Here is a 12,774-nt window from a genome sequence, read left to right as displayed (position 1 = left end):
AAATACATGGAAATTAAACAATCTGCTCCTGAATGATCACTGGGTCAACAGTGAAATCAAGATGGAAATTTCAGAATTGTTTGAGCTGAAGAATAATACACAACCTATTAAAACCTCTGGGATAAAGCAAACACAGTGCTAAGAGGGAAGTTCATAGCCTTAAAGGCCTACACCATAAAGTCTGAAAGGGCACAAACAGACAATCTAAGGTCACACCTCAAGGAACTAGAGAAAGAAGAACAAACCAAATCTAAACCCAGCAGAAGAAAAGAAATAACAAAGATCAGAGCAGAACTACATGAAATTGAAGCAAACAAAATACAAAAGATAAATGAAAAAAAAGCTAGTTCTTTGAAAAGATAAATAAAATTCATAGGTCATTAGCAAGATTAACCAAGAAAAGAAGAGAAAAGAACTAAATAAGCTCAATTAGAAATGAAACAGGAGATATTACAACGAATACCACAGAAATACAAAAGATCATTCAAGGCTACTATGCAAACCTTCATGTGCACAAACTAGAAAACCTAGAGGAGATGGATACATTCCTGGAAATATACAACCTTCCTAGATTAAACCAGGAAGAAATAGAAACTCTGAACAGACCAACAGTAAGTAGTGAGATTAAAACAGTAATAAAAAATTTGTCAACAAAAAATTCTAGAATTCATAGCTGAATTCTATCAGACATTCAAAGAAGAATTGGTATCAATCTTATTGACACTATTCCACAAGATAGAGACAGGGGGAGTTTTCCCTAAATCATTCTATGAAGCCAGTATCATCCTAATACCAAAAACCAGGAAAGGACATAACAGAAAAAGAAAACTACAGACCAGTATCCCTGATGAATGTAGATGTAAAAATCCTTAACAAACTACTAGCTAACCAAATTCAACAGCATATCAAAATGATAATCCACCATGATCAAGCAGGTTTTATACCAGGGATGCACAGATGGTTTAACATATGCAAATCAATAAGTGTGATACACCACATAAACAGAATTAAAAACATAAATCACATGATTACATCAATAGATGCAGAAAAAGCATTTGACAAAATCCAGCATCTCTTTATGACTAAACCCCTCACCAAAATTTGCATAGAAGGGAAATATCCTAAGGTAATAAAAGCCGTCTATGATAAACCCACAACCAACATAATACTGAATGGGGAAAAATCGACAGCACTATCCCTCAGAACTACTTCTATTCAACATAGTACTGGAAGTCCTAGACAGAGCAGTTGGACAAGAGAAAGAAATAAGGGCCATCCAAATGAGTAAAGGGGAAGTCAAACTCACTGTTTGCTGATGATATGATTGTATACCTAGAAAACCCTAAAGGCTCCTCCAAAAAGTTCCTAGAACTGATAAATGTATTCAGCAAAGTTTCAGAATACAAAATTAATGTACACAAATCAGTAGCACTGGTATATACAGGAGCAACCAAATCGAAAATCAAATCAGGAACTCAACTCCTTTTACAATAGCTGCAAAAAGTAAAATAAAATAAACTACTTAGAAGTATACCTAATCAAGGAGGTGAAAGAGCTCTACAATGAAAACTTCAAAACACTACTGAAAGAAATCATAGATGACACAAATGAATTGAAACACATCCTGTGCTCATGAATGGGGAGAATCAATATTGTGAAAATGACCATACTGACAAAAGCAATCTAAAAATTCAATGCAATTCCCGTCAAAATACCACCATCATTCTTCACAGAACTAAAAAAAGCAATTCTAAAATTCATATGGAAGCAAAAAAAGCCCACATAACCAAAGCAAGACTAAGCAAAAAGAGCAAATCTAGAGGCATCTCATTACCTGACTTCAAACTATACTATAAGGTCATAATCACCAATAAAGCATGGAACTGTTATAAAAATAGGCACATATTTGGGAGGCCGAAGCAGGTGGATCATGAGGTCAGGAGATCGAGACCATCCTGGCTAACATGGTGAAACCCCATCTCCATTAAAAATACAAAAAATTAGCCAGGCATGGTGGCGGACGCCTATAGTCCCAGCTACTCGGGAGGCTGAGGCAGGAGAATGGTGTGAACCTGGGAGATGGAGCTTGCAGTGAGCCGAGATTGCACCACTGCACTCCAGCCTGGGTGACAGAGCGAGACTCAGTAAAAAAAAAAAAAAATGGCTCATAAACCAGTGGAACAGAATAGAGAACCCAGAAATTAAGCCAAATACTTATGGCCCACTGATCTTCAACAAGGCAAACAAAAACATAAAGTGGGGAAAGGATACCCTATTCAACAAATGGTGCTGGGATAATTGGCAAGCCACATGGAGAAGAACGAAACTGGATCCTCATCTTTCACCTTATACAAAAATCAACACAAGATTGATTAAGGACTTAAATCTAAGACCTGAAAGCATAAAAACTGTAGAAGATGACATCGGAAAAAACCCTTCTAGACACTGGCTTGGGCAAAGACTTAATGACCAAGAATCCAAAAGCAAATGCAACAAAAACGAAGATAAATAAATGGGACTTAATTAAAATAACAAGCTTCTGCACAGTAAAAGAAATAATCAGCAGAGTAAACAGACAACCCACAGGATAGAGGAAAATCTTTGCAGTCTATGCATCCGGTGAGGACTAATACCCAGAATCTACAAGGAACTCAAACAAATCATCAAGAAAAAAACAAATAAGGCATCAAAAAGTGGGCTAAGGACATGAATAGACAATTCTCAAAACAAGATATACAAAGGGCCAACAAACATACGAAAAAATGCTCAATATCACAAATGATCAGGGAGATGCAAATCAAAGCAAAAATGTGATACCACCTTACTCCTGCAAGAATGGCCATAATCAAAAAAATAAAAAAATAATAGAGTTGGCATGGATGTAGTGGAAAGGGAACACTTTTACACTGCTGGTGGGAATGTAAACTAATATAACCACTATGGAAAAGAGTGTGGAGATTCCTTAAAGAATTAACAGTACAGGCTGGGTGCGGTGGCTCACACCTGTAATCCCAACACTTTGAGAGGCCAAGGTAGGTGGATCACTTGAGGACAAGAGTTCGAGACCAGCCTGGCCAACATGGTGAAAAACTTTCTCTACTAAAAATATAAATATTAGCCAGGCATGTTAACATGCACCTGTAATCCCAGCTACTTGGGAGGCTGAGGCAGGAGAATTGCTTGAACCCTGGAGGCAGAGGTTGCAGTCAGCCAAGATCGCACCACTGCACTCCAGCCTAGGTGACAAAGTCAGACTCCATCTCAAAAAAAAAAGAATTAGAACTAGAACTACCACTTGATCCAACAATTCCCCTACTGAGTATTTACCCAGAGGAAAAGAAGTCATTACACCAAAAAGATACTTGCACATGCAGGTTTATAACAGCACAATTTGCAATTGCAAAAATATGAAACCAGCAAAAATGCCCATCAATCAACAAGTGGATGAAGAAATTGTGAGACAAATATACATATATATATATATGTATACACACACACACACACACACACACACCATGTAATACTACTCAGCCATGAAAGGGAATGAAATAATGGCATTTGCAGCAACCTGGATGGAATTGAAGACTATTATTCTAAGCGAAGTAACTCAGGAATGGAAAATCAAATATTTTATGTTCTCACTCATAAGTGGGAGCTAAGCTATGAGGATGAAAAGAGATAATAATGATACAATGGACTTTGGGGACTCGGGGGAAAGGATGGGAGGGTGGTGAGGGATCAAAGACTACACACTGGGTACAGTGTATACTGCTTGGGTGATGGGTGCACCAAAATCTCAGAAATCACCACTAAAGAACTTATTCATGTAACCAAACACCACCTATTCCCCCAAAACCTACTGAAATTTAAAAAAATCCATTGAAAAATAATAATAATAATAATTCATGTGGCAGTGACCTCTGGGGATATTACCAGTGAAACATCATGAATGAGTCCACACCATCCATGAAAGCTCTCCCACATTGCAGCTATCCCACAACACTCTGCATAGCTCACAACGCATGTTGCCCTTATTGACTGACCGTGAACATTTATTCAATATTTACCTTCTGCTTACAAAATATATTTTAAAATTAAAATAATAGCTAAAGTACCTATCTAGGAAGGAAATTACACATTTGAGTCTGAATTGGGACCCCAGGAAGGGCCTGAAAACACAGCAGGGTATTAAGGGGGCTTTTCCAGCTGTCTTAGTGTTGCTGCTAAGGCCTATGGCACAGGGAGAAGAGTAAGATGTGTCCCAGCTATGAGATTCAGAGGGCCAGCAGGATCGCACTGCCTCTCCCTTGTGGGGCTTACTGAGCAGATCCAGAGCCTGTCCAGGTGACTGTGGGAGAGAGGGGCCCATGTCTTTGGGCAGTGCAGTGATGAGGGGAAGAGACCTCATATGGTTTGGTTCTGTGTCCCCACCCACATCTCACTTTGAATTGTAATAATTCCCATGTGTCAAGGGCTGGACTGGGTGGAGATAATTGAATCATGGGGGTGGTTTCCGCCATACTGTTCTCATAATATTGAGTTCTCTCGAGATCTGATGGTTTTATAAGGGGCTTCCCCCTCTGCTCGGCACTCATTCTCTCTCCTGCCACCATATGAAGAGATGCCTTCTGCCATGATTGTAAGTTTCCTGAGGCCTCCCCAGCCATGCAAAACTCTGAGCCAATTAAACCTCTTTTCTTTACAAATTACCCAGTCTCAGGTATTTCTTCATGGTAGCAGGAGAACAGACTAATACAATGCCCTTCATTCTCTTGGATATGGAGAAGAGAGTTGCCTCCCATCAAATTGAAAGTGTCACACAGAAGCGGAGACTAGCATTTACTTCCCTAGTTAGATGTCTGCTTGGTCAGTGGACTTGATGACATGGTAGAGGTGAACAGCAGCAGAGAACTAGAAAGCAAAGGCAAAGCTGAGAGACAGAGTAGCATGGCAACGTGACATGCTATAACAAGTCAGTGCCAATTATTTTAGTGCAAAAAAAAATTGAAATCCATCTACAGTTTTTTCCTAATATACATTCTCCATGAACTTTCTGAAGTCCCTCAGTACTGGTACACAGATAGATCACTGTGATGATTACAGATTGATCACTGTGATGGTTAGTGGTATCTACAGAAAATGGTGACTTAAGCTATCTTTCAGGTAATAAATGCCCTGTAGGACTCTCCACTGAATGAGGAAACCCTATTAGCTGGGGTTGGTTCTAAGAGGAGGTAAGATTGACTGAAAGACCAAATGCTGCAGCTGGATGTCCCACATCAGGGAATAGAGTACTGGGAGGACTTCAATATGGCCTCTGAATAATACACACATGAAGCCTGGGGGCTGGTCACGCAGAGCACCCTGATGACCAAGTAAGGCCACACAGCAACAGAAGGAGAGGTCGCCACACTGCTGGCTTCCGGTCAGCAGGCTTTTCTTCTCCTTTTTTCTGTACCCTCACTGGGAAGGACACCTCCAGAACAAAACCCATGTGACACGGACCCAGGGTCACTCTTCCATATGTCTACTGAGTTATTCCCAACTCTTTTATTATTGAGTTGCTTTCTTTACTGACAGAAAATGCTACCTTTTTCCCACATTAATTCCCAGATAAAATGGAACAAATTTGTGGGTTACATATTATTTTCTAATATACTATCTGGGTACGTTTTAATTATTATAGGTTTATCATGTGTTTTAGTATCTAGTATGATTAGCCCTCCTTGATTCCGGTTCTTTTTCAGAATTTTCTTGGTTATTCTTTCTTGCATATCTTACCTAATTTTGATGATTTATCACTCAACTCTATGTTAAATGACAGTGATGACAGTAGAAATCTGTGGTCTGTTCCTTTCTTTATGAAAATGTTATCTCATTTATTGATTAAGCAAGATTCTAGCTAATGAGTTCAGTAGACCTATTTTATCATGCTAAAGAAATATCTATTCAGACCTATGTTATGAAGAGTTTTTGATGAGAATGAATGTTGAATGTTTAACAAATGCCTTTTTAGTAGCTATGCAAATACTCATGATTCTTCTTCCTAAATCTATTAATATAAAATATGTTAATTAATAAAATATATTCTTTTCTACTACTGTTTTGTTCTTAAATTTCTGGAATAAATACCCCTAATGTTTTTAATGTGCTACTGGATTCTTTGATACCTAATGATTACATTTATTTATTTTCATTTTGGATTTCTGTGTGGATATGTAAGAGCTTTGCTTCTTTTATTTTTAATTAATTCTTAGAGTTTTATTATCAAGATTATGCTTGTTTTTAAAAAATACCTTATGGCATTAATTATTTTGTGATCCTCTAAGAAATTTAAGTAACATTGGAAATGTTATTTAAAGGAATGATAGTTACTCCTGGAAAAGCACCTGACCACATGATTTAGTAAAGATAGCTCTTCCACAGCTTTAACACGTGGAATAATTAACAACCTCTACAGCCATGCCAGAGAGTCATAATTTGAGTATCTGTTCTGCTCTGATCTCTGGCAACTTGTTTTCTCCTTGTAACATTCTGTTTAGCTTTCTCTCTCTTTTGACATAAATTTTCATTAGTTACATTTTTCTGTAAAATTACTAATTTTATTCATTGCTTACAAATATTTGCATATAATTATCCAAAATCCTAGTGGAAAAAATAAAATGCATAAGTCAGGGTTAGAAGCATCTCTGGAGTGAAAAGACACTGTCAAAAACACATGAGGGATATGAAGACAGATATGAAAAAAGCCAGCATAATGCTCTGAAAACAAAGGGCTAAAAGGGATTGGAGAGAAAGAGAGAGAGCTAGAAATTGGGCAAAGAAGATCAACAGATGAGTGGCACCCAATCATTTTGGCCTCAGGAAACCTTTACTTTTAAAAATTATTGACAAGCACTAAGAGCTTTTATTTATATGGCTTACATGTAGCTATGCTTACTGCATTGGGAACTAAAACTGAGAATTTAAAAATTTATGTGTTCATTTTAAAATTATGATTATAAACTCATAGCATTTTTAAATAACATATTTTTATGAAAATTAATTATATTTTCTACAAAAAAGTAGTGAGTAGAGTAGCATTGTTTTACAAATCTCAATAGTAGAAGAACTGCTTTCACATTCAATCTCTTACAATTAGTTGTTTTGGTTGAAGTCTATGAATAAAATATTACCTCACAAAGACATGTTTTTAAAAGTATAGGAGTATTTTTAAGGATTTTTCAGATAACTGTAAACATTCTTTTATACTATACCAAAATTTGACAATTGGTAGCTTCTTTTTTTTTATTTAAGTTTTAGGGTACACGTGCACAATGTGCAGGTTAGTTACATATGTATCCATGTACCATGTTGGTGTGATGCACCCAGCAACTCATCATTTAACTTTACTCGTCATTTAACTTCAGGTAGCTTCTTTTGACAATTTCCTTTATCACACAAACTACTGAAACAATATGTATGTAAAGGTCAAGGTTTAATAAAAGTAATATTTCCCCCTGTTTCATCAATAACAGCATCAAGTAAAATTACTTTTCTTTTTTACTTTCTGCTACAAACAAAGGATATAATGATAGATTCCTACCATGTGGCACCCTCTGTCTTGGTTCTGGCTGAGGTTCCAGCAGTTTTACCCACCATGACTTTTGCACCACCAGCGCAAATGTCAACCCAGTGAAGAGGCAAATTACTGATACTATTATGAGAAAGTTTTAACCTAGGAAACCTCCTCAAGGGTCTCGGGATCTCTCTCAACCAGCAACCACAGAACACAATTTGAGAAGTATTGCAACATACACAAAATGTGGAGGTTCCCCAAAAAGAAACAAATAATGAGACAGAAGCGATATTAAATGAATTAATTCAAGAGAACATTTCTTAAATAAAATAGTATTTGATTCTTCATAGTAAAAAAAACACCTAATACCCGAAGGAAATTCAACACTAAGACACCTTAGGCAGAATAAGACTGTCATAGCACATGAAAATTCATGTGCAATATGCCCAAAATATAGTTAAGGAAGCTGATTCCTAGCTGGAAACAGATGAAGGTTCTGCAAAGTATTACTGGGAACAGGTACTGGGGGGGGGGGGGGGAATATTCCTCATAATCTCAGAGATAAAATGATTCAACCTGCTATACTTTTTCTTGAATTCATTCACTCTTCCATTCCATTCACCCCTTGGTGACAATAGTAGCTCCAGTGGTTTCTGACTTTCATTTTTCTCCATTCCAACCTATCCTATCCTCTTTAGGTTAACAAATATTATTTTTCTTTTTTTTTTTTTGAGATGGAGTCTTGCTTTGTTGCCCCGGCTGGAGTGCGGTGGCATGATCTTGGCTCACTGAAACCTCTGCCTCCCAGGTTCAAACGATTCTCCCTCTTCAGTCTCCCACCTCAGCCTCCCGAGTAGCTGGGACTACAGGCACATGCCACCATGCCTGGCTAATTTTTGTATTTTTAGTAGAGACAGGGTTTCACCATGTTGGCCAGGCTGGTCTCGAACTCCTGGTCTCAGGTGATCCACCAGCCTCAGCCTCCCAAAGTGCTGGGATTACAGGTGTGAGCAACCACCACGCTCGCCCCAGGTTAATGAATATTCTGAATAATCGATCTGATCAAGACTTTCAATAGTTCTATAGTCTGAAGTCTAGATCTGATGTGTTCCAACTCAACCAACCATCCCAACTAACTCTTTCCATATGGCTCTCACCTGCCACCATTCACAAAATCTGGTGCTACACTTAGGGCCCTTTGTTCTCTAAAAAACTTGTTTGCTTCCATATTCATGCCAATTGCTAGTGGTATTTTTTCGCACCTATGGATATGTGGTAGATTTATCAAATTCTTCTACATATGTCAACTCCTAGATTAAATGGTGTATTCTAATACTAATTTCAACAGGGGCAACTTACAGTGGTCTTAGAGAGTCGAGGAAGCCTCCTTAGGGAAGTGAAGTGGCCTCTAGATTGAGATCTAAAGCATCAACAGGAGTCAGTCAAGTGAAAGGATTCGGCAATAGGGAAAAATCAAGATGAGGCTCTTTAGTGTCCTTACCTCGTATTTGGTTTTAATAATATGTGTGGACTTACTCTTGGTCCCATTTTAAAAGATATAATGTAAATACCACCTAATTTTTGGAATTTAGTTGAACACCAATTCAAAAGTAGTTTGAAACATTCTGCAGACAAGCTTTTGGTATTTCTTCTTAGACAGAAAGGTTTGCCAGGGCACGTCATAGCCTGACACCTTTCCACAATTGTATTTTCAAATCTTCCCACTCGTTTGAGTTGCTATTTGCACATCTTCCCTACAATCCTTTTCCCCCTCATAGAACCTCAACTTCCTTTAAAAAAAAAAAAACATTTAATATGTCTAAAATATAAGGGAACCTCAACTTCCTTTAAAAAAAATTTAGTATGTCTAAAATATAAGGGGAAAGTAATTGCTAACAGACCATATGTAGACAGTAGCTCAGTGTAGGCCTTCATCTGTGTTCAGGCATCATGAACATGTCAGCATTCCCAATGCTTCTTCTCACACCTATGCTGACGCATGCGGCAGAGCTTTGCTTTTCCTTCTCCTATGCTCTCATCAATATATGTTACCTCTGAATTGAGATCTACTACGTCAGAACAAATTGTAGCAAATTGTGGAGAGACTTAGGAAATTATATCAAAATGTAAAGCAGCGCTGAAAACGCAGTTTAGGTGCTATGCATTTTGTAATTAAGTTCCATCATTTCACCATAGGCCAGAAACTAAGAAAAAATGTCAATAGTAATTAATAACAACCATTTTTCATTTTTATATTGAAATTATCTTTAAAAATTCAAACCTTGATTTTTTTCCCTTTTTATATATCAGTTGACAATAAATTATGGATGAATAGCACAATCTCATTCCACAATATATATTAGGTAGGATAAACCTAAGTACAGTTGTCACATGAAGAGTCTGAAGGGGAGTGTCTTTACTGTATTCCTAATACCACTCAGCATAAAACATACTTCAGTGTCAGAGTGAGATTCAGCACGTCAGGCCGAGAAGCTGCATTCTTTTGTAAGATAGTCTAGGCAGGTAGGACTAATTAATCATACTAATTGTAAAAAAATTTGTAAGAAAACCTGAAATGGCATTTTTAAGGAAAACATAATCATAATTAGTATGAATGAAAATAGAATTCTAAAAACTGAAGTTATATGAAAGACTGATTGGAAGAAGATACCAAATTTGCATTTCTTAGATCATATGACTATATATATAGTCATATACGTCATAAGATCCCTGTCAGGTGTGTTAAAGACACAGGCAGAGGGCACACTTCAGAATGTGAATATGAATCACAGTATACATTACCTTTGGGTTTTACAGTCAGCTGCACAGACACCTTTTTCACCCCCAATGAACTGACTGCTTGACATTCATATTGGCCTTGATCATGCTGTGCTGCATGGTCAATTCTCAAAGTGCCAGAGGAGAGAACCATATGCTGGCCTTCCACAGGGAGCTGCCCTCCTGCAAAAAGAGGTAAAGAAAGTATTCTACGTGGCCCAGAGCACTGAAAGCCAGAGCTGCTGGCTGTCCTGGGTAAAGGGTGAGGCCTGTCTTTCAGGAAATTCTCGGTGCTAGGGTGTACTGTGTGCGTTCTGCCCTAGCATTGCAACCCCAGAAACACAGCACCCCCATGCCGCTTGTCCCCAAAACTCTGCCACTGTATCGTAAGGATTTCTCATCTGTCACCAGAACAGCCCAGCCTCCTAATGAATTTTTAATCTTCATGTTTGTGCCCCTCAGCCTTACTATAATAAGAAAGCAAATTTCAAAACCAATCTGATTCTTAAATTTGATTTTCAGATATCTTCGTGACAGTTGTTTATCATGTGTATGCAATATATGGAATACAATAAAGTGCAGAGGCAGCATATCGAAAATGATGATTTTGTGACATTCATGCTGTTAATCTACACAGTCAACCAGAGGCCATTGTACTTTGCACTGCTGAGCTTATATGAGCCTCTGAATCCTTCTTAACACTTTATGGTCATTAACAATTAAATGAGGTTATCATTTTCAACTAGTTCAGTGAAAACTTGTATCATATTGAATGTCTTGTTATAGATGGAAAAAGGAATAGCTAACCCTATTGAGCATACACACACTGTGCCATCAACTGTTCTAAATGTTGAAGAGTATAAATTATTCAAATCAAACCCCACAACCACCCTATGATGTAGGAAACATCATCACCCCCAACATAGCAACAAAGACTCTGGCAAACAGCAGTTAGCAGGTTTGCTCAAGGTCACATGACAAGCAAATGGAGGAGTGGAGATGTGAACCAAGGCTTTATGGTTCCAAAGTCTACCTCCTATCAACTAATCTCATAAAGAATAGAGCAAAAATGTTAAGACAAGAAATTCATAAATGTAGATTTTGAATTTTACTTCGTACGTGAACTAATATGGAAAGTAGGATTTCCAAGCCCGGAGGAATCTTAGACAAGCTCTCATCCAGCCAATTGTCAATCCTGTTCTGTTACCTGCCTGGGTTCCCTGGAAGTGTCTGGCCCCTTGGTGGGGCCTAGGGGGTTAGATCCTGCCTGCCAGGCCCACGCCCCACCACCCACACTTCAGGAACAGCAGCTCTTTTTTGGAGCTTCACTTCGGATTTCATTTTGTACTAGAAGAAAATTATCCCACCAAAAAGAAATGTTTAAAACTGCTACACTTGCGGCCGGGCGCGGTGGCTCACTCCTGTAATCCCAGAACTTTGGGAGGCCGAGGCGGGCGGATCACGAGATCAGCAGATCGAGACCATCCTCGCTAACACGGTGAAACCCCATCTCTATTAAAAACACAAAAAAAGTAGCCGGGCTTGGTGGTGGGCACCTGTAGTCCCAGCTACAGGCTGAGGCAGGAGAATGGCGTGAACCTGGGAGGCGGGGCTTGCAGTGAGCCGAGATTGCACCACTGCACTCCAGCCTGGGCGACAGAGCAAGACTGTCTCAAAAAACAAAACAAAAAAAAAAAATGTACGCTTTCCAGTAATTTTATTTTAAAAATCAGGAAGCCGAGTCCCAGAGGGGATGATCTCAGGAAGACCACACACTCAAATGCCAAAACTCAAAACACCACGAAAATTATGATAACGTCACATTTAGATCAAAGATTATTTTCTGTGTAATTTTTTCATGTCCATGATATACCTTCGATAATTAAACTATGTTTTTTACTCTCTACAAAAGAAGGCACTTATTTTTCCCCACAATTACCTGCAGATGTTCTAATACCTGTTTTTGTCCAGACAATTACAGGAGGTGGATTGCCATCAGCTTCACAGAGCCACTCTACAGCATGTTCTTCCAGTACCACTTGATCCTTGGGGGTTACTGTAAATTGTGGAGGAGCTAAAAAGAATGAAACGTACATCAAAATTGAAAATTATTTTACAAATTTTCAGTGCCAATAGAAAAAAGAAAGTGTGTTCAAATACATCGTGTGATCAGAATTTGTTTACAATTATATATAAACAAGGTTACAAAGAGCATGGAGATGCTTCTGTATGTTTGCGCCTGTTTGCAAGGAAGCCAGAAATACACACACCTGGTCTGCAAAGCAGAACAGCAGTAGCCAACGAGAAGAAACCATTTCTAAATCTTATGGCAGCTGTTTCCCATGATTGAATCATATTGGTTATCATTTTACTAGATGTGATAAACATATTTAAAGCTACAAATTGTACTTTAAACTATTAACAAAACCGTTTTCTCC

At 38.2% G+C, this 12,774-nt stretch overlaps 1 protein-coding gene across 9 annotated transcripts in view; it reads right to left on the bottom strand.

Moving 5' to 3' along the window:
• PXDNL (peroxidasin like) overlaps positions 1 to 12,774 on the bottom strand; it is a 479,632-nt gene that overhangs the window by 113,963 nt on the left and 352,895 nt on the right. For all 9 annotated transcript variants that reach the window (XR_008658991.1, XM_055286430.2, XM_055286431.2 and 6 more), the window contains 2 exons: positions 12,294 to 12,410; positions 10,361 to 10,519 (listed from right to left, as the gene is read on the bottom strand). Coding sequence is in view for 8 of the 9 variants with exons in the window: in XM_055286430.2 (XP_055142405.1) it covers positions 10,361 to 10,519; positions 12,294 to 12,410 (276 nt within the window). In the remaining variant the exon portion in view is untranslated. The remainder of the gene's footprint in view (positions 1 to 10,360; positions 10,520 to 12,293; positions 12,411 to 12,774) is intronic.

This window comes from Symphalangus syndactylus, chromosome 7 (genome assembly GCF_028878055.3).
Source record: "Symphalangus syndactylus isolate Jambi chromosome 7, NHGRI_mSymSyn1-v2.1_pri, whole genome shotgun sequence".
Taxonomy (NCBI): Eukaryota; Metazoa; Chordata; class Mammalia; order Primates; family Hylobatidae; genus Symphalangus; species Symphalangus syndactylus.
The sequence above is the reverse complement of the archived record's forward strand: the minus strand, read 5'-3'. Positions and strand labels throughout refer to the sequence as shown.